The sequence below is a fragment of the Didymella exigua genome, assembly GCF_010094145.1.
Source record: "Didymella exigua CBS 183.55 unplaced genomic scaffold M421scaffold_24, whole genome shotgun sequence".
Lineage (NCBI taxonomy): Eukaryota > Fungi > Ascomycota > Dothideomycetes > Pleosporales > Didymellaceae > Didymella > Didymella exigua.
The window spans coordinates 219,142-240,397 of NW_022984798.1; the positions used below are offsets into that span (position 1 = coordinate 219,142).

The 21,256-nt window shown below is 56.1% G+C and overlaps 12 protein-coding genes across 12 annotated transcripts; 7 read left to right on the forward strand and 5 right to left on the reverse strand.

Annotated features, from left to right (window-relative positions):
* The first annotated feature begins 92 nt into the window (after positions 1 to 92).
* M421DRAFT_423095 (uncharacterized protein) lies at positions 93 to 2,122 on the forward strand. Its single transcript, XM_033593355.1, has 2 exons — positions 93 to 473; positions 612 to 2,122. Exons 1-2 carry the CDS (start codon positions 440 to 442, stop codon positions 1,805 to 1,807), a joined length of 1,230 nt encoding a protein of 409 aa, XP_033446345.1. The 5' UTR covers positions 93 to 439; the 3' UTR covers positions 1,808 to 2,122.
* A 132-nt stretch (positions 2,123 to 2,254) lies between these two features.
* M421DRAFT_224722 (50S ribosomal protein L17) lies at positions 2,255 to 3,607 on the reverse strand. The gene is made up of 2 exons (XM_033588346.1): positions 3,298 to 3,607; positions 2,255 to 3,227 (listed from the first exon to the last, which is right to left on the reverse strand). Exons 1-2 carry the CDS (start codon positions 3,511 to 3,513, stop codon positions 2,703 to 2,705), a joined length of 741 nt encoding a protein of 246 aa, XP_033446346.1. The 5' UTR covers positions 3,514 to 3,607; the 3' UTR covers positions 2,255 to 2,702.
* A 191-nt stretch (positions 3,608 to 3,798) lies between these two features.
* On the forward strand, positions 3,799 to 6,996 carry M421DRAFT_423097 (uncharacterized protein). Its single transcript, XM_033593356.1, has 3 exons — positions 3,799 to 3,929; positions 4,014 to 4,171; positions 4,221 to 6,996. The coding sequence occupies exons 1-3, from the start codon at positions 3,911 to 3,913 to the stop codon at positions 6,762 to 6,764; spliced, it is 2,721 nt and encodes a 906-aa protein (XP_033446347.1). The 5' UTR covers positions 3,799 to 3,910; the 3' UTR covers positions 6,765 to 6,996.
* Positions 6,997 to 7,035: 39 nt separating this feature from the next.
* On the forward strand, positions 7,036 to 8,130 carry M421DRAFT_423098 (uncharacterized protein). Its single transcript, XM_033593357.1, has 3 exons — positions 7,036 to 7,204; positions 7,288 to 7,585; positions 7,641 to 8,130. The coding sequence occupies exons 2-3, from the start codon at positions 7,417 to 7,419 to the stop codon at positions 7,838 to 7,840; spliced, it is 369 nt and encodes a 122-aa protein (XP_033446348.1). The 5' UTR covers positions 7,036 to 7,204; positions 7,288 to 7,416; the 3' UTR covers positions 7,841 to 8,130.
* Positions 8,072 to 8,647, reverse strand: M421DRAFT_7322 (stress responsive A/B barrel domain-containing protein; the record flags this gene model as incomplete). The annotated part of the gene is made up of 3 exons (XM_033596947.1): positions 8,072 to 8,236; positions 8,287 to 8,397; positions 8,456 to 8,647. The coding sequence occupies 3 exons, from the start codon at positions 8,645 to 8,647 to the stop codon at positions 8,072 to 8,074; spliced, it is 468 nt and encodes a 155-aa protein (XP_033446349.1).
* Positions 8,648 to 8,931: 284 nt separating this feature from the next.
* M421DRAFT_423100 (DUF1761-domain-containing protein) lies at positions 8,932 to 10,068 on the forward strand. The gene is made up of 3 exons (XM_033593358.1): positions 8,932 to 9,290; positions 9,424 to 9,728; positions 9,786 to 10,068. The coding sequence occupies exons 1-3, from the start codon at positions 9,275 to 9,277 to the stop codon at positions 9,918 to 9,920; spliced, it is 456 nt and encodes a 151-aa protein (XP_033446350.1). The 5' UTR covers positions 8,932 to 9,274; the 3' UTR covers positions 9,921 to 10,068.
* Positions 10,069 to 10,696: 628 nt separating this feature from the next.
* On the reverse strand, positions 10,697 to 11,524 carry M421DRAFT_94226 (carbohydrate esterase family 4 protein; the record flags this gene model as incomplete). Its single annotated transcript, XM_033598183.1, has 1 exon — positions 10,697 to 11,524. The coding sequence occupies one exon, from the start codon at positions 11,522 to 11,524 to the stop codon at positions 10,697 to 10,699; it is 828 nt and encodes a 275-aa protein (XP_033446351.1).
* A 595-nt stretch (positions 11,525 to 12,119) lies between these two features.
* Positions 12,120 to 12,864, forward strand: M421DRAFT_224836 (uncharacterized protein). The gene has a single exon (XM_033588347.1). It carries the CDS (start codon positions 12,307 to 12,309, stop codon positions 12,736 to 12,738), a length of 432 nt encoding a protein of 143 aa, XP_033446352.1. The 5' UTR covers positions 12,120 to 12,306; the 3' UTR covers positions 12,739 to 12,864.
* Positions 12,865 to 12,991: 127 nt separating this feature from the next.
* M421DRAFT_102718 (putative amid-like NADH oxidoreductase) lies at positions 12,992 to 14,176 on the reverse strand (the record flags this gene model as incomplete). Its single annotated transcript, XM_033586821.1, has 1 exon — positions 12,992 to 14,176. The coding sequence occupies one exon, from the start codon at positions 14,174 to 14,176 to the stop codon at positions 12,992 to 12,994; it is 1,185 nt and encodes a 394-aa protein (XP_033446353.1).
* A 403-nt stretch (positions 14,177 to 14,579) lies between these two features.
* Positions 14,580 to 15,874, reverse strand: M421DRAFT_224838 (uncharacterized protein). The gene has a single exon (XM_033588348.1). The coding sequence runs from the start codon at positions 15,400 to 15,402 to the stop codon at positions 14,641 to 14,643; it is 762 nt and encodes a 253-aa protein (XP_033446354.1). The 5' UTR covers positions 15,403 to 15,874; the 3' UTR covers positions 14,580 to 14,640.
* A 1,179-nt stretch (positions 15,875 to 17,053) lies between these two features.
* On the forward strand, positions 17,054 to 18,205 carry M421DRAFT_7326 (uncharacterized protein; the record flags this gene model as incomplete). Its single annotated transcript, XM_033596949.1, has 1 exon — positions 17,054 to 18,205. One exon carries the CDS (start codon positions 17,054 to 17,056, stop codon positions 18,203 to 18,205), a length of 1,152 nt encoding a protein of 383 aa, XP_033446355.1.
* Positions 18,206 to 18,655: 450 nt separating this feature from the next.
* Positions 18,656 to 20,584, forward strand: M421DRAFT_37078 (uncharacterized protein; the record flags this gene model as incomplete). The annotated part of the gene is made up of 2 exons (XM_033589749.1): positions 18,656 to 20,213; positions 20,355 to 20,584. Coding segments are annotated over 2 exons (1,788 nt in total), but the record flags the coding sequence as incomplete, so codon positions are not given.
* Positions 20,585 to 21,256: the final 672 nt, after the last annotated feature.

Sequence of the window (21,256 nt, forward strand, 5' to 3'; positions counted from 1 at the left end):
TGATGCATCGTCATTGCTTGGCGCAGCGGGCCGCAGCTCCTCAAATGGACCCTGACCGGGGGCGCTGCACGAACAGCCAATTGCTCCTTCCCCCGTGCTGCATCCAGCCAACGGTCCTACGAAACACATTCCTCTGTCTCAGACAGTGTATATCACGGCTCCACCTGCCATCAACCCTACACACATCATCGTTCCGTCACTTTGCTGTGAACGCAGCTAGCCACCGCTTCGCTCGGATTTTGGGCAGTCAGCTGAAGGACCAGCGCATCGCGCCCTTTGGACTGCAAGCATCTCCCTAGTGATTGCCCACTCCACGCTACACCACGTGGAGCATCAGCGGGTATCCAGCAACCAGAATAGGCCACGCGCACCTCCAACCTGCCCGTATAGACGGTGTTCGAGTGTTCATCCCGTCTGCTGTTCCTGGCGCTAGACGAGCATGGCCACAGCCGAAGCCGCGGCGAGACCGCATGGTACGTCTTTGTATGCTGCACAGCCATTATTGCCGCGCCAAACATAGCTCACAATTCCTCTCTTATCTTTCTTGTCTACACCCCTCGACTTGTCTCGCTCCCACACATTCCGAGTCCTGCTAATGCGCGGTTTCACAGACCGGCAGACGACGCGCAAGCGGCCCTTTGCGGGCTGGATGAGGCGGCTTGCGAATCTCAAGCACTCGTCCTCAGACAGCCAGAACGGCGTTGGAAAGAAAAATGGCGCTGGGAAGAAGGCGTCTGCGCAGAACAACCCGTACCCAGAGTCCGGTCGCATCGATCCGGATGCGCCGGGCCACCTCTCCTTTTCGACGCCCGACACGCCGCACTCTCACGAGAGCTTCACATCGGCCGAACAAGCCGCCGCAGCACAACAGCGCCAACATGCCAAGAGCACGAGATCGAATGCGCCAACTGTGGCGACGATACCGGAAACAGTGCACTCGCAACGGTCCAAGGCAGAAACGGGGAACACCAACCAGAACGGCGGCAGCACTTTCTCGTCGCCGAATGGCTCGGAGCACTCTCTCACCACCACCCTGACGACAATACAGTCCACCGCACCCTCACACATATTAGGCGCAGGCCCGACGACGCAGTCCGCAGCGACAACAAATGCCCCGCCTGTGCACTTCTCCCACCAGTTCCCCACCTCTTCTCCACCCCTCGCGATCCCGCCTCATTTGGCCCCGCAGCAGGGTCCCCATTCGTATCATGTCGCGACAGCGAACAATGTGCTTACCGATGATGCATCGATTCTGACCCTTGCATCGTCCTCGAAGCGTCGCCGCCGCAACTCGCTCGACACGAACGCCTCAGTGCGCGCCATGGCCCCCTCCTCGCACTATGGGGGCAGTCGAGAGTCGCTTCCCCTGAGTGTACTATCTGGTAACGTAGACGCCATATACTCGGCCTCGATCAGGCCGGGCAATGTCAACAGCCTTTCGAATGCAAACGCCGAGCGCGCGAGTGTCTACTCTGTGTCTGGTGCCACAGCCCCGGCGCTTACCAGCGAGCGCAACAGCTACTACGCGAACAAACAAGCGGACGGACTCAGTGTACGGAGTGGGTTGCTCGGCCATGGTCGCACAGATAGCATCAGCAGCATCAGGGCCATGCACACCGCCAGCCCCCTGGCAAGCCCTCGCGAGCCACCGCTGGCCACGAAGCTAAGTCGACGGAGCTCCGAATGGATCCCTGATGCTCGAGAGGCGAGTGATGAGGAGGAGGGGATGGAGGAGGAGGAGAGCGCAGCGGCACCCACACTTCAGGACGAAGCAAAGGATAGAGACCCCTCGAAGCCGGCATTGTAAACGATGTTTGACGTTCGATAAGAACGCGCGAGGAGCGTACGTAGGTGCAAGGATCCTTTTGGCACGAAAGAGTAGACCGGGCTGCGGTTGATTAAATTGAATGCAGGGCGCTGGGAGGGCATTCTCGATTATATACCCATGGCTTTCAAGCAGAGCCTACCAATATTACTGAGTTCCACACAGTCGTCTTAGGAGTGCGTGTCGCACGTGAACCGTGGCTGAATGCTTCAAGCTGACAGTAGGAAAGTGCGATGACCCAAAACCAGCAACCGATGACGTACGAAGTACTCACCAACAACAATCTCACGACGATCCGCCGCCGCGCAGAACTGCCACAGTGCTCGTACGGAGCTCCCTAAGGCTATAGTTGGCAGCCTGTTCAGGTCTCTCAGATCCGCCACCTATAGTATACTGTGTACAGACAAGCCCGAATGGGGCTCGTCGGACGATCGAAGGGCGTGTTCTGCTACACCGTGACCCTTGGGTTGCTATTGTCCTTGTCCGCCTGCTCCAAAGCATTGTGGTGCGACCAGTGACATCAGAACGTGCTTGGTACATGCGTCGAACCGATGCCAATCACCGTGGTCCAACTCCCCTGCATGTCAGTGCAAGTAAAGGGCAGACTCGGCTGCCAGAATACAGGTACGATGTGCGCGGCGGCGCGCTCACGATGGCGGTGCTCGGTGCCATTGCAGATACTGGGCGTTGTGTAGAAGTTTGGTAAGGGAGTCAGTTGGCATGTCGGGCAGAAGTTAGATGGGCAAGAGTCAGCGCCGACGTTTGTGCCCCAGGTGAAGTTGGACTAGGTGAAGGTGGCGAAACGAAAACGCGGGCACGACTGTGGTTGCTGCGCGGGTATGTGGACATTGGTATAGTACAGATATGGCACGTCTCCCTACGCGCTCACCTCTTTGCCGAGGCTGCGTTCTGCAACGACGAAATCCTCCTCGGGCTCGACGACCTCCAGCTCCTTCTTGACCGGTCTGGGCGGCAGCGGGTTGGGGAACTTCCAGTTGGGGACCTCTTCGGGGTAGTACATGTCGCGCCTGATGGACTCGTCGGGGTAGACCTTGCGGGGCGCGGCCAGGACGCGGTCGTCGATGCCGTTGTCGTGCTCGATACGCATCGTCTGAACCATGTCCTGCAGCTGGCGCATGCCGTCCTCGCGGAACTGCGTGACTCGCTTCACGTTCTTGGCCGTCATGTCGTTAATCTTCTGGCTGGGCGACAGGCGGGCCAATGTCTTCGCCGTCATGGCGAAGCGCATGTCCTTGGGCCCGTCGACGAGCTCGAGGATGGCCGACTCGGCCTGGTCTTCCTTCATAGGCTCGATGCGCAGGACGCGCGTGTAGCCACCGGGGCGGGCAGCGTAGCGCTCTCGGATGGGGCCGAACAGCTTGGGGACCATGTCATTCGGTTCCTGCGGGCGGTCAGTAGGCCGTCGGCGTCAGGGCGCTGGGTGCTGGGTGCTGGGGGCTGGGGGCGCGTACGTAGAAGATCTGCTGCGCTCGCCGCCGCGACGCATCTGTGTTCTTCTTGCCCAGGGTGACCAGCTTCTCGGCCAGCCGCTGCGCCTCCTTCGCCTTGTGCCATGTGGTCGCGATCGACTCGTGCTTGAACAGCGATGTGACGAGGTTGCGGAGGAGCGCCTGCCGGTGCGACGACGACCGGCTGAGCGCGCGGTACTTCATATGTCCGCCCGCCATCTTGGGGGGTAATTGGTACTGTGAAGGGAGCGGGGAGAAGAGAAGGGCGTCTGGTACGGCTCGCGATGCCCTCCCGCGCGATGCTGGGCCCAAAAGTTCTTCGGAGATTCGGCCAACTTCCGCCGCCCTAATCTTATCTTATCAATCTAATCTAATCAGTCACATGACCGAGTCACGTTAGTGCCAAGCACTCATGACCTGACTCGGTGCAACGCGCTAGCACCCGCGCCGGCCACAAATCTGCAGGCGCGACGCGTGAGTGAACGTGCTCAGACGCGTTGTCATGCCAAACACTTAAAACCTCCTCCAGCCCCACCCTCTGTTCTCTCCTCACACCACTCCTCCCCCTCCATCCCCTCCCTCCCCATAATTTCCATAATCCTTTCGCGTCTTCACCATGTTTGTCTTCAAGCGAGGTACGTTGGACCCAGTGCAAACGCGTAGAGTAGCCGCGTAAAGTGGTTTCTGCCTGTCGTGACGGATGCTGACGTAGTGGCCAGATGGACGCAAAGAACGCGTGCAGTTCGACAAGATCACAGCCCGCGTATCGAGGTTGTGTTACGGGCTCGATCCGGATCATGTTGACCCGGCCGCCATCACAATGAAGGTCATCTCGGGCGTGTACCAGGGCGTCACCACAATCCAGCTCGACGACTTGGTACGTCGCTGTGAATGCGTCCCAACCCGCTCGCTACTAACACACACAGGCCGCCGAGACAGCAGCCTACATGACCACAACACATCCGGACTATGCCATCCTCGCCGCGCGCATCGCCGTCTCCAACCTCCACAAGCAGACCAAGAAGCAGTTCTCGGCCGTCGTCCACGATCTCTACGAATATGAGAACCCCAAGAACGGCAAAAAACAGCCCATGATCTCGGATCGCGTCTACAAGATCATCCAGGACCACGCCGATGAGCTCAATAGTGCCATCGTCTACGACCGCGACTTCAACTACCAGTTCTTCGGCTTCAAGACACTCGAGCGCTCATACCTGCTTCGCATCAACGGCAAGGTTGCCGAGCGCCCCCAGCACATGCTCATGCGTGTCGCTGTTGGCATCCACATGGAGAATATCGAAAAGGCCATTGAGACATACGAGTACATGTCGCAGAAGTATTTCACACACGCCTCGCCCACGCTCTTCAACGCCGGCACACCCTCGCCGCAGATGTCGTCCTGCTTCCTCATCGACATGAAGGAGGACAGCATTGATGGCATCTATGATACACTCAAGACGTGCGCGTTGATCTCCAAGACTGCTGGCGGGATTGGCCTCAACGTCCACCGCATTCGTGCCACTGGCTCCTATATCGGAGGGACCAACGGAACATCGAACGGTCTCATCCCCATGCTCCGTGTCTACAACAACACTGCTCGCTACGTCGACCAGGGTGGCAACAAGCGCCCCGGTGCTTTCGCCATCTACCTCGAGCCGTGGCACGCCGACGTCTTCGGCTTCCTCGACCTGAGGAAGAACCACGGCAAGGAGGAGGTTCGCGCCCGTGATCTCTTCTACGCTCTCTGGATTCCCGATCTCTTCATGCAGCGTGTCCAGGAGAACGGCGAGTGGACACTGATGTGCCCCAACGAGTGCCCCGGTCTTGCTGACGTCTACGGCGACGAGTTCGTCGCCTTGTACGAGAAGTATGAAAAGGCAGGCAAGGGTCGTGAGACTGTTCGCGCCCAGAAGCTCTGGTATGCCATCCTCGAGGCCCAGACCGAGACTGGTAACCCCTTCATGCTCTACAAGGATGCTGCCAACAGGAAGAGCAACCAGAAGAACCTCGGTACTATCCGCAGCTCCAACCTGTGCACTGAGATCATCGAGTACACTGCTCCTGACGAGGTTGCTGTCTGCAACTTGGCTTCTGTTGCTCTCCCCTCTTTCGTCGACTACAAGCGCGGCGAGTTCGACTTCCAGAAGCTTCACGACGTCGTCCAGGTCTGCACTCGCAACCTCAACAAGATCATCGAGGTCAACCACTACCCCGTCGAGGAGGCACGCCGCAGCAACTTCCGTCACAGGCCCATTGGCCTTGGTGTCCAGGGTCTTGCTGATACCTTCCTCGCTCTTCGCCTGCCTTTTGAGTCTCCTGAAGCCAAGAAACTCAACATTCAGATCTTCGAGACCATCTACCACGGCGCTCTGACCTCCTCTTGCGACATCGCGAAGGAGCTCGGCCCATACGCTACATATGAAGGCTCGCCTGTCTCACAAGGTCAGCTTCAGTACGATATGTGGGATGTCACTCCCACCGATCTCTGGGACTGGGCTGCGCTCAAGGAGAAGATCGCACAGCACGGCGTCCGCAACTCACTGCTCGTCGCACCCATGCCTACTGCCTCCACCTCCCAGATTCTCGGCAATAACGAGTGCTTCGAACCCTACACATCGAACATCTACTCTCGCCGCGTGCTTGCCGGTGAGTTCCAAGTTGTCAACCCCTGGTTGCTCAAGGACCTCGTCGACATGGGTCTCTGGACCGAGAACATGAAGAACCGCATCATCGCCGACGGTGGTTCCATCCAGCGCATCCCCAACATACCTGACGAGATCAAGACCCTGTACAAGACAGTCTGGGAGATCTCGCAGCGTACCATCATCCAGATGGCCGCTGACCGTGGTGCCTTCATCGACCAGTCTCAGTCCCTGAATATTCACATGAAGGAGCCTACCATGGGCAAGATTACATCCATGCACTTCGCTGGCTGGAAGCTTGGTCTCAAGACTGGCATGTACTACCTCCGAACCATGGCTGCTTCTGCGCCCATTCAGTTCACCGTCGATCAGGAGGCTCTTAAGGTCGCCGACACCAACATTGCTCGCGCCCTTCCCTCCAAGAGGCGTCAGCCCGGCTTTCAGCAGGCTGGTGTTGGTTCACCCTCCCCCGCCGCTGCTCCCATGCCCATGTACGCCACCAAGACACCCAACGGTATTTCGGAAGCACTGAACGGTGTGCCCACACCATCGGCCACGCCGCCACCTGCTGCTGAGAACAAGCTCCCTCCTGCATCGAACGTCCTCGCCAGCAAGCCCTTCAAGGCAGATGTCGAGGAGGGCGACAGCCCCAAGCTCGTCGCTGCCGACGCTATCAGCAAGCCTATCGAAGAAGACGCCACAACTAAGGATAAACAGTCTGAGGATGCGGACGACGACTCCAAGGAGCGCGACGGCGACATCTACGCCGAAGCTGCTCTCGCATGCTCGATAGAGAACCCCGAGTCCTGCCTCATGTGCTCTGGTTAAATGGATGTTTGCTTCAAGGGTTGTATATGATGTTAGACGTGGATGCGGGCGACTGCCCTTGGTTCTCGGCGTTTGAGGTCCGGTTGGGTAACGCGTAACGCGCGAGGAGGCATGATTTCATGATTGGATAGCGATTTGTTGTTTGTTTCTGTAGTCTTAATCCGTGTACACCACGTTTGTTCAACCTTGCGTCTGATTGCGACCGTGGTGAACATGGCGTTGGCAGTTCCTGGACTTGCCGATTCCCTGCGGTTGCCGTGCCTACCCATACATCCTCCTCCCCCTCCGATTCGTGCACGCAGATCCGCCGAATACCCCCGCCCGCATCCTTGATGCCGAAACAGCCCCGCGACCTACAGCTGTACATCTCACGCCCTTCCCGTGTACAAGTACCCGCTCCCGACCCCTGAGCTCTACCTTCCATTGAACCGCGTAACTGAGTAAGTACACAAACACCCTCGTCCGCAATTCTACACAACGACCCCGGCACAGCGCAACTTGTAGCTGACGAGGCGCGATATAGATAAATAGCTATATGCTCGCGACTCTGCGTCCGCTTCTCCGCTCCGCCGCATCGAAACACCCCGTCGCGCACGTCGTACCCAGACAGCATTTCATAGCAAGAGCAACAGCAAGAGCAACAGCGAGAGCTATGGTGTCTACCGCAACGGAGCCGTCTGCTCCAGCATCTTCGTCGCCGCTGCAGGAGTGGCTCGTCATCGTGCCCGACCACCCGGGCGCGCTGCAGAAGCGCATTGCGGTGCGTCAGGATCATCTTGGAGGGCTGAAGAAGGACGATGAGAGTTTTTGGCTGTGGGGTGGTAGGTCTACTTCTTTCTTTGACGGACGCTCCTGTGCTCCACTGACACTCTGCAGGCGCCATGCTCGAGGAGCCCATCGCCGAGGGCGCCACGGGGCCGCCCAAGATGAAGGGCAGCGCCATGCTGATCGGCGCCAAGACGAGAGAGGAGGTCGAGCAGAGACTGAAGAAAGACGTTTATGTTGAGGGCGGCGTGTGGGATCTGAGTCAGGTCCAGATCATCCCGTTTAAGAGCGCGCTGAGGAAGGCGCTTTAGAGATGATCGAGGATCAAAGCTGGGTAGATGAATGACTTCACGATATCAGCTCGACTTTGTGAGACTTGCAGTTGCTGGCGTGATGCGTGTCTGGGTAGAGCAGTCTGACAGCCACTTCTAATCGCGTAGGAGAGCTGGCAATGCATGTTCTGTTGCTGACGGATTTGTACACAGAGCCGAGCACCAGGCTGAGCTTCATCTATTCTTAATCGCAGGCTCGGGATATATACCTCATGCGCTGGTAAATACACCCTCCTGGAAATCAACGACAACCGTCTTCTCCACAACCGCAGCAGCGGCCTCTTTGAACGCTTTGTGCGCAGGGTCGTCCTTCACGTAATAATCTCGGTCGTCTTTCGACGTGAATCTGAGAATGAAGGCGTGGCTGAGGCCGTCCTGGGCATGTCAGCAGGGTTTGGAATGTTTGCGCGACGCGGGGCGGGTACCTGCAGGCCCTCACTGGACGTATCTTTTCCACCAGTGATCGACAAGACATACGGGCGTCGAGTATCGGGGTGGACACAGGATTTTTTCAGACCGAAAAATCTAGACGTGATCTACGTGATGTGATGCTCAGTTTCGATAGCAGGCCGTGCGTGTTCTGGAGCGTCGTACCTCCTTGACTGCAAAGCTAGTGGCCGTCTCCTTGAATTGCAACAGCACAATGTGCGTGGTATACGGTACCAGTGGAGCGTGGCTGCCGAAGACATACACGGACCACTGCAAGATTGAATTGGAGAAGAGGAACAGCCCCGCGACGCAGAGCGCGAGCGTCAGGGCCCCGAACGCTTTCCTCGGGATAAGCATCTTGGTGGATAGGGGGTTCCCTCTTCTTGCGCAATAACAGGTGGGTAGCGCGCGTTCTTCGCGGGGAGAGCGCCAGGAGCTGGAGTCGTGCGCTTTGCGTCTACAGTTGACGATTGACGCGCACACGACGGTAACAAAGACAGCGTCGACATTTTCCCGCTCCTTCGTAAATACCTCCCAGCCGTACTCCAGGCGTTCACGTGAGGGGTGAGCGCTAACCTCAAGAGCTCCAGAAGCGGCGAGCGGCCATAGCTCCCTCGCTCCTTCCTCATCGGTGACGTACCTGAACGTCGAACATGCTCTTCGCGAGTCGCGCGACGGCAGAACGCGCTCCAAGGCCATGCAATTTCATCATGCAAACCGATGGCGAGTGCACAGTCCAGATCGCCCCAAGGCAGTGGGGCGTCTTGCCTCATGGAGACGGCTGAAGCTGGATTTTGTGACCCATCGAGCCAGCCTTGGCGTGACGTCACATTGTGTCACGGGCTGCCAGTGCAAGCCTTCGTTGCATGCCGCAAGTACAAAAGCATCCTGGGCCGCTTGTTACTTCGCCATCACCACCACTCAGATACCCCATCACACTACTTTCTCCAACCTTCCATCTCCAATACCATCACGTCCTTCACAATGGCCACCCTCAGCTGTAAGTCGCCATGTTAACGGTGCTGCATTGGTGTTGTGGGCTTGATATGCAGTCTCTGCGTGCTTGGATCACAACACCACACTTCAATCACTGCCCTTGTCATTCAGGACCGTCCAACTAATATCTCCATCAGACCTCCCTCCCGTCAAGCCCTCTGCCATCGCCCTCGGCACAGCCTTCAACCACGCCATTTCCCTTGCCGTCCTCGGCCCCGTCTTCGGTGATGCCTACCGCCGCGCACAGCAGGCGAACTCCAAGGAGGAGTACTTCCACTCCAAGGAGGCTGCCACCGCCGCCGCCACGTGGGGTAGCTCCATCGTCGGCTCTGCCGTTCAGTCGTACGGTGTTGGTGCTCTCATCAACGCTACCGGCACCCTCACTTACAAGGGCGCTGCTTACCTCGGCTCCTTGATCTTCTTCGCTTCTGCTGCTCCTTCCGTACGTCATTCCTTAAACATCGACTATCTTAATACTGTATACTAACATCTTTCATAGATCGTCTCCCAGGTCCTCACCGAGAAGCGTCCCCTTGACACCATCGCCGTTGGCGCTGTCGCCCGCGTCCTCGAGACTGTTGGTCTCTCCCTGTTCCTCACCTACTGGGGTACCCGCACCAACCCCTTCGAGTAAAGTACTCGCTGGCGTTGAGTAAAGTTGTGGCGGCTTAGATTGTCCGTCAATTTCTGGCATGGAGACTGAAGCGATATAACGAGCCTACAAATGGCCCGCTTCGATTATGATATGTAACATTACCCAATGAATTGGTTTAATTCTCCAACACACCGTCCATCGGCCATGCTGTGATGCTTCCCGTATGCGGTCTTCAATAATCATTGATGCAATCTCTTTGCTCGTTTGCCCAGCATTCCATGGCGCACTCCGGAATATCAACTTCTGCGTGTGGGTGTGCAGCACTGCCTATACCGCTATGGTTCCCTTCCTTTCCGCGCTCATGAGATTAGTGGCTTAACACGTCATGCATGTGACCCGCACGGAAAGTCTGGTTCAGCCCATACACCAAGCACGTCAGAACACGATCGGCGCTAGCGGCGATCATCATCGGCTACATACTAGGCTAGGCCTCGGCTCGGCCTCATTTGCTCGAGTGCTGCCGCGATTTTGACATCGCGGTACGATTGTTTTCCTGTTGCTGGGGATATGGAGATATAGGGCAGCGGTTGTAGGAGGGGTGTGGGTGCTTGGAGATGGGCGGGTGGAGGACGTGTTCGAGCTTGTCGAGGTCAAAACGATCACTCGACGACTCAATTGAATCTTCCTATGCTTTCTCTTGGGCACGTTTCGATTCAAGAGCCTTTTGCTGGGGCGTCTTAGTCCTGCGCATCAAGTGTCGTGGAATGAAAATTCATCCACTATCACCAAACAGCTGCTGAACTCGGTGGACTCGCTCAACTCCCCTTTCCCCCCTTCGGCCCTCGCCCAGCAGCATCCAACAACCCTGTCACTGTCGTAATTCGATACCCCCTCCTCCTCAGCTCCGGCAACACCTTCCTCAACATCGGCACCGTCCAGCCCCTCCTATCATGACATATAATGATCCCTCCCGGTCTTGCCATACTCAGGACATGCTTCGCGTTCACCCCCGGATACGGAATCTGCGGATCGTGCGGATAGATGCTGCCCAGAACCATCTGATACCCCAGTCCTCTGACCTGCGAGCGCATACCGCTGCTGAAGAGGCCGCTGCCGGGGCGGAAATACTTCGGTGGCCGTGGGACGTCGACGGACGCATATGTAGCATTGATGGTTGCCTCGACTAACCCGATCTCTTCCTCGAGCTGTACAGGTGCCAAAGAACGGCTCGGCTCGTCGTGCATGGCGTGGTTCCCGAGTTCCATGCCCGTGGACACCATGGCTTTGAGCACTTCTTCGCGCCCGCTGGCTTGCGCCCCGATGACGAAGAACGTCGCCCGCGCTGAGTTGTCTTTCAGAACCTCCAGAATCTCACGCGTGAACTCGGACGGCGCGTCGTCAATTGTGAGCGCTATTACTTTCTCTTGAGAACCGGACGGTAGCGGCACGTGCCATAGCACATCTGGCCAGCGGCGCTGGAAATACTGGATCAGAGTGTGTGGCGGCTTGTAGATGCAGTAAAATGGGAATACAAAGGTTAAGACTGTGCTGAAGAGGAGAAACATGGCGAAGATGCGGGAGCGGCGGGCGCGCCGCTGGAGACGGGAGGGCAGGCGGAAGAGCCGGCACGAGGGGCGGTACATTTGTGTCGAAGAAGATGCCGGAGGGTCATGTCGGTACACAGTTTGAATGTGACATTGGTATTTTGTACGTTGATGTTGAAGTTCGTGGTGATTGTTGTCTTGCTTGTTGCGGTGTGGTCGAAAGGGGTTAGGGGAGCAGGGATCGTGCTAGCGCGGTCGAGGCTCGCCAAATATTTTTGCAGCCCGACTTCATCACTTCGACACTCATCTTTGCGGTTGCAACAGCGGGCCCAGGAAACGCACGCGACGTCTATAATGATCTGGGCGTCGTGTTTGGTTCTCCCGCACGGGACGCAACCGCGAGATGGACGTAAAATCGCGGAACGAATTTGTCACGCTTGTTTGAAGCAATCCCCTTCTCTACAAGCCCTCTATGTATATTCCAAGATCGACACCGTGAGCGTTTAATTGACCTGCCTGCCGATAATTGGCTACTCGGGTCTCATGGCGCTCATACATCCTGCCCTTACCCGTCTCGACTCTGTGATATCACAGCTGCCTTGAGGCGCGTCAGCAACCTAGCCCAGCTGCAGTCTTCCACGTCGGTCGCTTCTTTCAGTCCAATCCCCGTCCATGCCATCTTCATGAATCGAACCGTGTCCCAACAACCGAGTGGTGAGGATTCGCCAGCGATTGATTACGCTCAGCCTCAGCACGTCGAGTAGCGTGATCATCCCGACCACAACGATGCTGCATCCCGTGATCAATCAATGTAGCAATCTGAGCACTAGCTGTGTGCACTGAAACGTCCACATCTCCCCCTGTTCACTCGCACTCTGTCAATGATGTACCAGACCCTCTCGTCGATCCTAGTAGTCGTCTTCACTATCGCCGTCGTCGTCCTTCACATCTTCCGTGGATGCCTTCATGAGTCCAGAAGCCTTCTCCTGCTTTTGAAGCTCTTCCCTAAACACGTCGCGTGCTTCTTGCTTGCCTTGCTCCAGCTTACTGCGAATGTAAACCTCGCTGAGGAGCTCGATGTTGGAAGCTTGGGGATCTTCATCGTTGTCAACCGCCTCGTTTACGATCTGCTTCTCGATCTCTTTGAATCTTTTCGGGGAGTCCTTTTGGGGCGCTTTCAATTTCTTGATCACTGCCGGGACTGGGTTTGGACCAATGAGAACCCAAAGGCCAGATCAATTGAACATCTCAAAAACTTCAAGACGTGTTTCATCAAAGCTTCGCTGTGCCTGCGCACTCCCGGCGACAGGTAGCTGACAGCTTGAGCAGCAAACGCGAAGAACTGCGAATCGAGTTTCCGGACTCCACGCAGCGATCAGAATGTCGATTACGTCCTTCACATGCATCGATCCTTCCAACTTCCAGCTTCCGAGATGATTGAAATTTCGAAGGCTTTCTAAGGGATCCAGAGACACAGACAGATATACTCTAGCACCTAGCACTCCACACGGGGTATAAGCAACATTTTCATCTTCCATCACCATCTCTTCCGATGCTTTACCCTTCTTAGAGCATGGCTTGAGTGATATCTGCTCCCCTCCTCTCCCACACCCCATCGATTCCCATGTCAAACTGGCCATCGTCCTTGTGGATGATGACCGGCTCTTCACTCCCCTCGCTGCCATCTCTTCTCGGATTGCGGAAAATAACACTCTTCTCGATACCCAGGGTCAGATGGATCGCCGCCGGGTCCGTAACCTCATAGCTTTCCAAGCCCCCCTCGCCACTCAACAACTTCTGGATATTACTCGTCACAATCTCGGCCTGCTTTGACGCCGGCCTGGCCGCCTTGTGCGCCTTGGTATCGGCAATATCGCCCAGAGCAAAGATATTCGGGAATTTCGCATCCGCAATCTGCAGCGTGTCCCTGACCTTGATAAATCCACTCGCATCCACACAGCCCTCTACCAGCGTCCTCAGGACATCAGACTGCGGCGTCTGGCCGGTGGATACAATCGCAAAGTCGGCGGGGATCTTGGTTCCGTCCTGCAGCTCAACGCTGAAGTGCGATCCGTCGGTTGGATAACCCTTCTCTGGCACTTGCACCCTGCCACGGCCCAGTACGGTCTTGACGCCAAGCTCCTCGAATCTTTGCGACACGATCGAGTGCAGACCAGGGTGGAATTTGCTCATCACCGTGTCCCTGGAATGCACGAGGGTTACGCTCTTCGAGGGGAAGATCTGAGCGATGTCAGTCGCCATCTGCACGCCCACAGCGCCGCCGCCGATGATGACGATTCTCTCGCTGGCTTCGACCTGAGCTGCGTGTTTACGCAGATACTGCGTGCCGTCGAGCTTTTCGCTCCCAGGCAGCGTGCTGGGCGGGGAGAGCTTGGTGCCAGTCGTTATGGCGAGGGCAGCGAAGGGAACTTGCTTGGTCCTGACGCCATCGAGTTCAATTTCGCGGTCCAGTGTGATGGACTCCTTGGAGAGAGAGACGGCTTTAGCCTGGATGATAGCGCCCTCGAGGCCGAGTCTACTCTTCTGGTAGGGAATGAAAGCCTTGTGCGTGTCGACCTTGGTCGTGAGCGCGTAGCGCGGGAACGCGAATAAGTGCTGGAAATGGCTGTTTTTCTCAATGAGAAGGACGCGGAAACGGTCTCCTGACTGCTTTGCAAGTGATTCGGCGAGATTGAGGCCAACGTATGAACCGCCTACTACAACAACGTTCCTGGGTGTGGATTTCGTCATAACGCTACCTGCGGTTCTGAGCATTGAGAGATCTGTAAATTGAAGAAGAATAGAAAGAGAGGCGATTATGAGGGCAAGGCCGACTTTTTTATACATGGACAAGAGGCATGCATTTGCCGGGCATAACGCCTCTTATCTGATCGGGCGCTTGCGTCGGAAAAGCATTTAGCAGAATTATCAGAATTATCAGATCCTCAAAGGAATTGCTATTGGTCGGTCTTGCGGCTTCGGTGCTCTGAATGGCCGAAATTAACGTCCGGTTCGTATGTCCGGCAGGTTGGTCGGAGCTCCGCGACAATGCATTACCCACTTTCCGATGTTATTCCGCGCATACAATAGACGCGCGGAGGAACGTGACTGAATGGCTCTGGTGAAGTTTGAGTTATTGCGCAGGCCCGGACCCGGGTGACTAGGCCTGAATCAGTTTTTCCCAGTTGTTTGGTTTTGTTTCTGACTCTTTGACGTCAACGGAAGGCGCGTTTGGCTACAATACGTATTTGTTCACCAAATCTGTCTGATCCAAAAAGTCGTGGTTCTCCTTCGCCCATCTTCTCTTTCTCCGTCTGCCTTTTTCTCCTCACAAACAGGCAGCGTATAAGAAACAAATCAACAGTAATCGAAACATACAAGATCACAATACTATCTTTACAGGCAGGTACCCCGGCGCAAGCTTGGTTTGGAACGTGTAAAGGGATATGACGTTGCCAACAGTGAACGCAATTGTGCGAACGATGCTGACGGTGACCTTCTTCGTACTGCCTGCGACATTTGAAGCCTGCAGACGGAGGATAGCCGTTTATCCGATCGGAAAACCACCAGAGACGTAGTAGGTACCCTCGCCTCGGACGAGGCTGTCGCGTTGGACACTGCAACAAAACTAGAAACACCAGCAGCGAAGACCAAAAACGCGTACACCCAGGCCACGGGGTCTCTGAAGCCAGCATCTCAGAGGACGCCAATACCAACCCTACGGCCGTCCCATCGATGTACCGCAAGAAGTAAACACACAAATTAGCGGCGCTATGCAAGTCAAATTCGCAGGAGCTGTTTGCTTGCCTCAGACCCAACAGGCCGGCCTGTCTCCTTGAGTAGATGCAGAGCTGTATCGGCACATGAGCTGCGTCTAGTGGTCTGTCTTTCTGTATTGTTGTGGCTTGCACTTGCCCCTGCTTCTCCAAGACAATATCACCGCACCGGTAAGAGACGGTGAAGGGCCAGCCATACATACCGCCGACTGAAGTCGCAATCCCGTGAAGCTCAATCAACCCACCATAAAGACCACAGAAGTGCAGACCCTCCAAGTATCCATTGCTGCTTTAGAACGTGCATACCTTCTCATCGACGATGTCAGTGACCACACCCGCTTAGTAGTGATGGCTCCAGATTGATCTGGACGTATTGTTGGTGATTGGCGTGAAATATTACCTCTGTTGACAATCCCCCAGTGTGGAATTACGACTCGCTCAGCGAGAGCGGGCAGATATCAAGTGTCTCATGATATCTATCTCCGCCGCATTTGTCGCTGTCATCGTTCATCCCTGAGCCGCCGCGAGCGGGGGCCAGGGCTGGCAGCGCTCTTGCGCACGCTTCGCAGCTCACGGGTTCTCATTGATCTCTCGAGCTGTCAGCGTACAAGCAGTAAATCGCGCGCTTTCGACAGAGTTGCGAGATGTTTCATGTGGAGTGGGTGGAGTGGTGGGTCGCCGTTGTACAGATGGTGGTGGTGGTGTGACGCGAGTCGGAAACAGCCACCGGCTGCAGAGCCGAGGCCGAACCGCCAGTCTTTTGTGGCTTCTGTTCTCGTTTGCACCGTCGCTGCACCACTACACCCCGCGTTCACGACTGCGCAGTATGGCGGGAATATCGATCTTCACGTCAACGTATCACTAGGCACGACTCGTTCTAGCCGATGCCTCTGCCGAAGTCCCTTCGTCGTCCTGTACGTCGCACGTCATCGTCATCTGCAGGAACACAGCGAAGGAAATGTCCCACGTGCAACAACCTCGACCCAAGAGGCCATGCAAGCTCCGTACAAGATGCCGAAGCCCTCAAGGAAGCTCAAGCGACATTGGACTTGGTGATTGATGCGCTAGCCCTGTCCAGAACAACTGGTGGATGCCGGTTCTGCACCGTGCTCCTTCAAGCGCTTGACGCGTTCTTTACTGAATGGCGAGGGGCTCGACGTAGAGTCAACGTGAATATCAAGGAGAAGGGTACCATCAAAGTAAGCCTTGATGGCGCGCAATGGTCAAGCCAAATGATTGAGATATACGCCGGATCAGGTAGGCGTTGCGTACCCATCATCTCTATTCCTTAGTCCGCCAGATCATCGCCCTTGTCATCATTACGCTTCTTAGTCGTCGATATCATTGTTGTATACACAGTAATATCCGCTAGAGCAAGACATCTAACAGTCATATAGCTTCGCGTGCACCGTGGCCTACACTCGGAGCGGCACATCATATTCCAGTGAGTGCCGGTTCTGATGAGTCTTTCAACTTCATCCGTCGTTGCATACAAGGCTGTCTTGCAAATCCGAAGCACACAGCTTGCAGGGTCACTTGCGAACCATCCGTATCGGCTCCGAAACGTCTTATAGACGTTGGCAGGTCAACAAAGCCAATTCGCCTTGTAGAGACGCAAGGAAGAGCTTTCCAATACATTGCTCTCTCGCATTGCTGGGGCTCGGCAACACCCCTGATGGCTACAAAGGCCTCTTGGGCCAAGCTGGCTGTCAACATCTCATTGGGTGACCTCCCGCCTTTGTTTCAGGATGCAATCATCATCACACGCCAACTCGGCTTACGATATTTGTGGATCGACTCATTATGCATTATACAGGACTCTCTGCGAGATTGGGAAACAGAGGCTGCTAAGATGGCCAGTATCTACCAGAATAGTTACGTCACGATATCGGCCACGGATGCAAGCACTGGCAGCGCGAGTTGCCTTGCAGACCGACGAAAAGCAGTCAAGATTCCGTACGAGAACACGACGAAGAAGGAATTTGCACTGCGGGCAAGAATGTACTCAGATCATCATCCAGACGCCAACGGCAATCCGGGAAGGCTTGCAGGTCCACTGACATTACGTGCCTGGGCCCTACAGGAACATGTCCTGAGTACCAGGGTACTGCATTTTACAGTCACAGAGCTTGTGTTTGAGTGCAGGAGCTCCTACCGCTGCGAGTGTATGCCAGAACGCAAGACACGCGCAACAACTCCAGCTCTCATCCCTAGAGCTGTTGCGAGTCGAAAGGCAGATACCATCTGGGCTGCGTGGCATCGCATAGTGGAGCAATACTCGACACGAGAACTGACCATGCCAGCGGATAAGCTACCAGCTATTTCCGGAATTGCAAGCAAGATCAGAAAAGCCACCCATTCGGAGTACATTGCTGGGCTTTGGAAGAGCAACCTTGCCTTCGATCTGCTGTGGCAAAGGACGGTGCCAACACCGACAGATGGAGACTCCCATGCCCTTGAAACATGGCGTGCGCCCTCTTTCTCATGGAGTTCGCTGAACGCGCCCGTCACTTATTACACACCAGACGATGATGAACGGGCAACATCCCGCTCGAGCATAACCCTTGTCTCATCCACCGTAATTCCCACTGGTCTCAATCCCTTGGGTGCGGTATCTGGCGCCTCTCTGACCCTTCGTGGACCCGCTGCAACGGCAAACCTCTCGGGCAGGTATACCGGTAGCAGCTGGAAATATGTGCTCATCATGCGAGGCACCAGTGCGATACAGATCGCGCAAGATTGTTGTCTCGTCAAGTCCCGGTGGGATTCACCCGATGCTGATGAAGAGCAGTGGACTGTTCGACGCGCACTGCCTAAAGAATCTCTAGCTGAGTTCGAAGCACCTGTTCTCTGCTTGGGCGTGGTGCGCTATGGTGATTCCATCTCAGGTATTGTGTTGGGGCGGTCGGATCAAAAACCTGGGGCCTGGCAACGGCTTGGCGCATTCGCAGCAGGTGCAGCGAATTTGCGGCACGCGAAGGAGGAAGATTTGGTTCTCGTATAAACATAACTTGCATATCATCAGGATGCACTGTCAATTGGGTCTGGAAGCGCCCGTGCCCGAGTTGATACCCCACTAGCGACGTTTGTTCGAAACAAACCAGGGGGTATATGAGCATCCCTAATTTTCGCTTGATTGCCCCAGGCCAACTTTCCGCCCCTTGCACCACTCAGCTTCGTTGTTTTAGATCGTATTGTGGACCAGAAATTCCCCGCAGCTAAAAACGTCAGCCTGTTCCCGAATAGGCAGCCGTCACACCCGCTCGCCAGTCATGGGCGTCGGTCCTGGTGTAAATAGGATGTTTCATGGGCCGCAGATGTATATACCTGAGCAACTTCACGCTCGATTTGATCTTCACCGCTTCACGATCTTTGGAAGATTCGTTCTTGTCACTCTTTTCCTGACGTTTGATCGCTGGTCGTTCGTTACTGTCATTCTTTTGTCGTTGCAATCATGCACTCCACACTCGTTCTTTCGCTCCTCGCGACTGCCGTCTCGGCTCAACTTTCCACAATCGAGAAGCACGTCGGCAGTCTTGCGCTCTCCTCTTCGTTCGGACCCGTCAAGGAGTCTTACTGGACTGGATACCCTCACCATCGCCGCACACCTTTCGCCGTGTCCCCTGACGGCAAGTCAGCTTATCTAGCCTACCTCGACGCTACCGAAACTGGCGTCCACGTCCAGCAGGTCGACCCTTCGACTTTCGCCGCCGTTGGTGATGCTGTCACTGTCACTGGTGGTAAGGAGGCTGGTGGTCTCGTTGCCCACAACGATGGATTTGCTCTCCTGACCAACGAGGCCATGCCATCTGGTACTTCCAACGCGCCCCCTGAGAGCACCCCCGTTGCTGTTCTGTACCGCTACACCTCCGGCAAGGAGACATTCAAGACATGGCTTGGTGGCCCAAGCAACCCCGGTGGCATGGGTATGCTCGCCTCTCCTGATATGAACGGTGACCTTGCCTACTCTGAGACCAGCGGCATGTACGGTGCCTACTTCGTCGTGACTGCCTACTCTGGCGACGCCCAGGGCCACTTTGGTGATGCCATCCAGTACGTTAACGACAAAGGAACACTCGAGCAGATTGATGGTGCCAGCTCCAGCTGGGGCTGCTCCCACAACACTGGTATTGCTTTTGAGGCTGCTGACTCCGCACCTTTCCCGTCCATTTGCTCCGAGGATCAGGGTGCTATCTGGCTTAACACTGGTGCTACTGGCATGGACAAGAGCGGTGTCAAGATCTCAAACGAGAACGTCACCAACGGTGCCGGCAACGAGGCTATGGGTGGTATGTCTGGCTCTTACAGCGGCCTCGCTCGTTTCCAGGACAGCGACTCGTACATCTTCTCCTGGGTCTCGCGCGGTGCTAAGGATCTGAGCGTCAACGACTGGATGGGTGCCGGCTACACTCACTCTGTCAACCGCACTGTCAACCGCAACGTCGCCATTTCCACCATGAGCGACAAGAAGACCCTCACTGGCGAGCAGGCTACCTCTGAGCTTGTTGCCGATGGTGACTCTCAGGTCAACTGGATTACTACTGGCTCTGCTGACTGCTCCAACGCCCACGTTGCCACTTTCGATAAGACTAGCGCTCTCGTCACCTGGGAGGAGATTGCCGAGCCCACCTGTGACTACATAGCCATGGGCTGCAGGGGTGCCTACACCGGTTCCTACTTCCAACTTGTTACCGACGGAAAGAAGGTTGGCGAGCCCGTCAAGGCTACTGATGTCTACGTGGCCGGCGACATGGTCACCATGGCTGACGGCCGTGTCTGCTGGCCTTACGTTGACATGAAGTGGACTCTCGACGGCCCCGTCCAGAACGCCGCCAGCGTCAAGGAGATCTCCTTCGCTTGCTTAAGCAACGGCGGCTCCTCCTCGATACCTTCCGCTTCCGCTTCCGCTGCTCCTGCTTCCTCGGCCCCTGCTACCAGCTCTGCCGCCGCTGTCAAGACTTCTACTGCCACTGCTATCCCTTCCTCTGTTGAGGAGAAGGCCGAGAGCACCGGTGCTCCCATCGAGGTTGCGACCTCTGCTGCTCCTGAGGTCCCAGCTGACTCAACCCTCCCCACCTTCGAGTTCGTCACCTCCGGCGCCACCATCACTCCTCCTTCCACCAGCATGCACGCGACTGCTCTTCCTTCCGCAGATTACACTTCTGAGCACTCTGTGTCTATTCCCATCGAGGTCAGCTCCCAAGTTGCTCCTACAAACCCCGTAGAGTACACTTCGGTCGTTTCTGCTTCCGTCCCCACCGAGGTTCCCTCTCAGGTGCCTGCTATGAGCATCGGCACTGATCAGCCTGCTCCTTCTGCCACATTCACTCTCCCTGCATCTGAGTCTTTCAACCCCACTCATGCCCCTGCTTTCACCTCGAGCACCGACATCCCTAACCCCACCATCGGTCCGGAATCCTCCAACATTCCTTGCTCTCTTGAGGACGCCGCCACCCCAGTCCCTGAGGCTCCTGTGGAGACACCTGAGGCTTCTGAGACTCTCGTATCTACTCCTGCTGCTATGGAAACACCTGCTCCCACTCCCGAGGTTCCATCCGACGATGAGGAGACTCCTTGTTCTGAGGAGCCTACGGCCACTGCTTCAGCAGTCGAGGCTGAAGAGCCTACCTTCACTCCTCTGCCCACCGAGGCCCCGTTCCCTTTCCCCTCTGGCACTGGTATTCCCTCGCGTAGCTCTGGCCGTCCTTACCCCACTGGTAAATGGCACCACGGCGGCCGTCCCGGGTTTGGCGCAGGTCGTCCTCGGCCTTCTGGCTGGGGAGCGTGGTCTAGTCGCCCTAGGCCTACTGGCAGCTCCGGCCCTCGCCCCTCTGCCGGCACTGAGGCTGAGAAGTACGACTTCGGTCTCGGTAAGGCGTCCAGCACCCCCTGCACACTCGAGACCCGTGTCAGGCCCACTGCCACTGGCGCTGCTTACTAGACGGTCAATGTATCCTTGATAAAAGGAAAGAAAATGTGGACTGGACCGTGAAAGCGTGTTGCAACCGCAATTTCTTTGAACCTGTTGAATAGCTTCTTGTAAATATCTTCCAAA

What these genes read in the sequence shown, in the direction of transcription:
- M421DRAFT_423100 (XM_033593358.1), top strand. An exon ending in TCGCTTCTGCTGCTCCTTCC is followed by an intron (nt 9,729 to 9,785) that starts GTACGTCATTCC and finishes CATCTTTCATAG; the next exon opens with ATCGTCTCCCAGGTCCTCAC.
- M421DRAFT_224722 (XM_033588346.1), bottom strand. Translation starts at nt 3,513, where the DNA reads ATGGCGGGCGGACATATGAAGTACCGCGCGCTCAGCCGGTCGTCGTCG. An exon ending in GAGCGCAGCAGATCTTCTAC is followed by an intron (nt 3,228 to 3,297) that starts GTACGCGCCCCC and finishes GACCGCCCGCAG; the next exon opens with GAACCGAATGACATGGTCCC.
- M421DRAFT_224838 (XM_033588348.1), bottom strand. Translation starts at nt 15,402, where the DNA reads ATGTATGGCTGGCCCTTCACCGTCTCTTACCGGTGCGGTGATATTGTC.
- M421DRAFT_224836 (XM_033588347.1), top strand. Translation starts at nt 12,307, where the DNA reads ATGATGTACCAGACCCTCTCGTCGATCCTAGTAGTCGTCTTCACTATC.
- M421DRAFT_423097 (XM_033593356.1), top strand. An exon ending in CAATCCAGCTCGACGACTTG is followed by an intron (nt 4,172 to 4,220) that starts GTACGTCGCTGT and finishes TAACACACACAG; the next exon opens with GCCGCCGAGACAGCAGCCTA.
- M421DRAFT_423098 (XM_033593357.1), top strand. Translation starts at nt 7,417, where the DNA reads ATGGTGTCTACCGCAACGGAGCCGTCTGCTCCAGCATCTTCGTCGCCG. An exon ending in GAGTTTTTGGCTGTGGGGTG is followed by an intron (nt 7,586 to 7,640) that starts GTAGGTCTACTT and finishes GACACTCTGCAG; the next exon opens with GCGCCATGCTCGAGGAGCCC.
- M421DRAFT_423095 (XM_033593355.1), top strand. Translation starts at nt 440, where the DNA reads ATGGCCACAGCCGAAGCCGCGGCGAGACCGCATG. An exon ending in AGCCGCGGCGAGACCGCATG is followed by an intron (nt 474 to 611) that starts GTACGTCTTTGT and finishes GCGGTTTCACAG; the next exon opens with ACCGGCAGACGACGCGCAAG.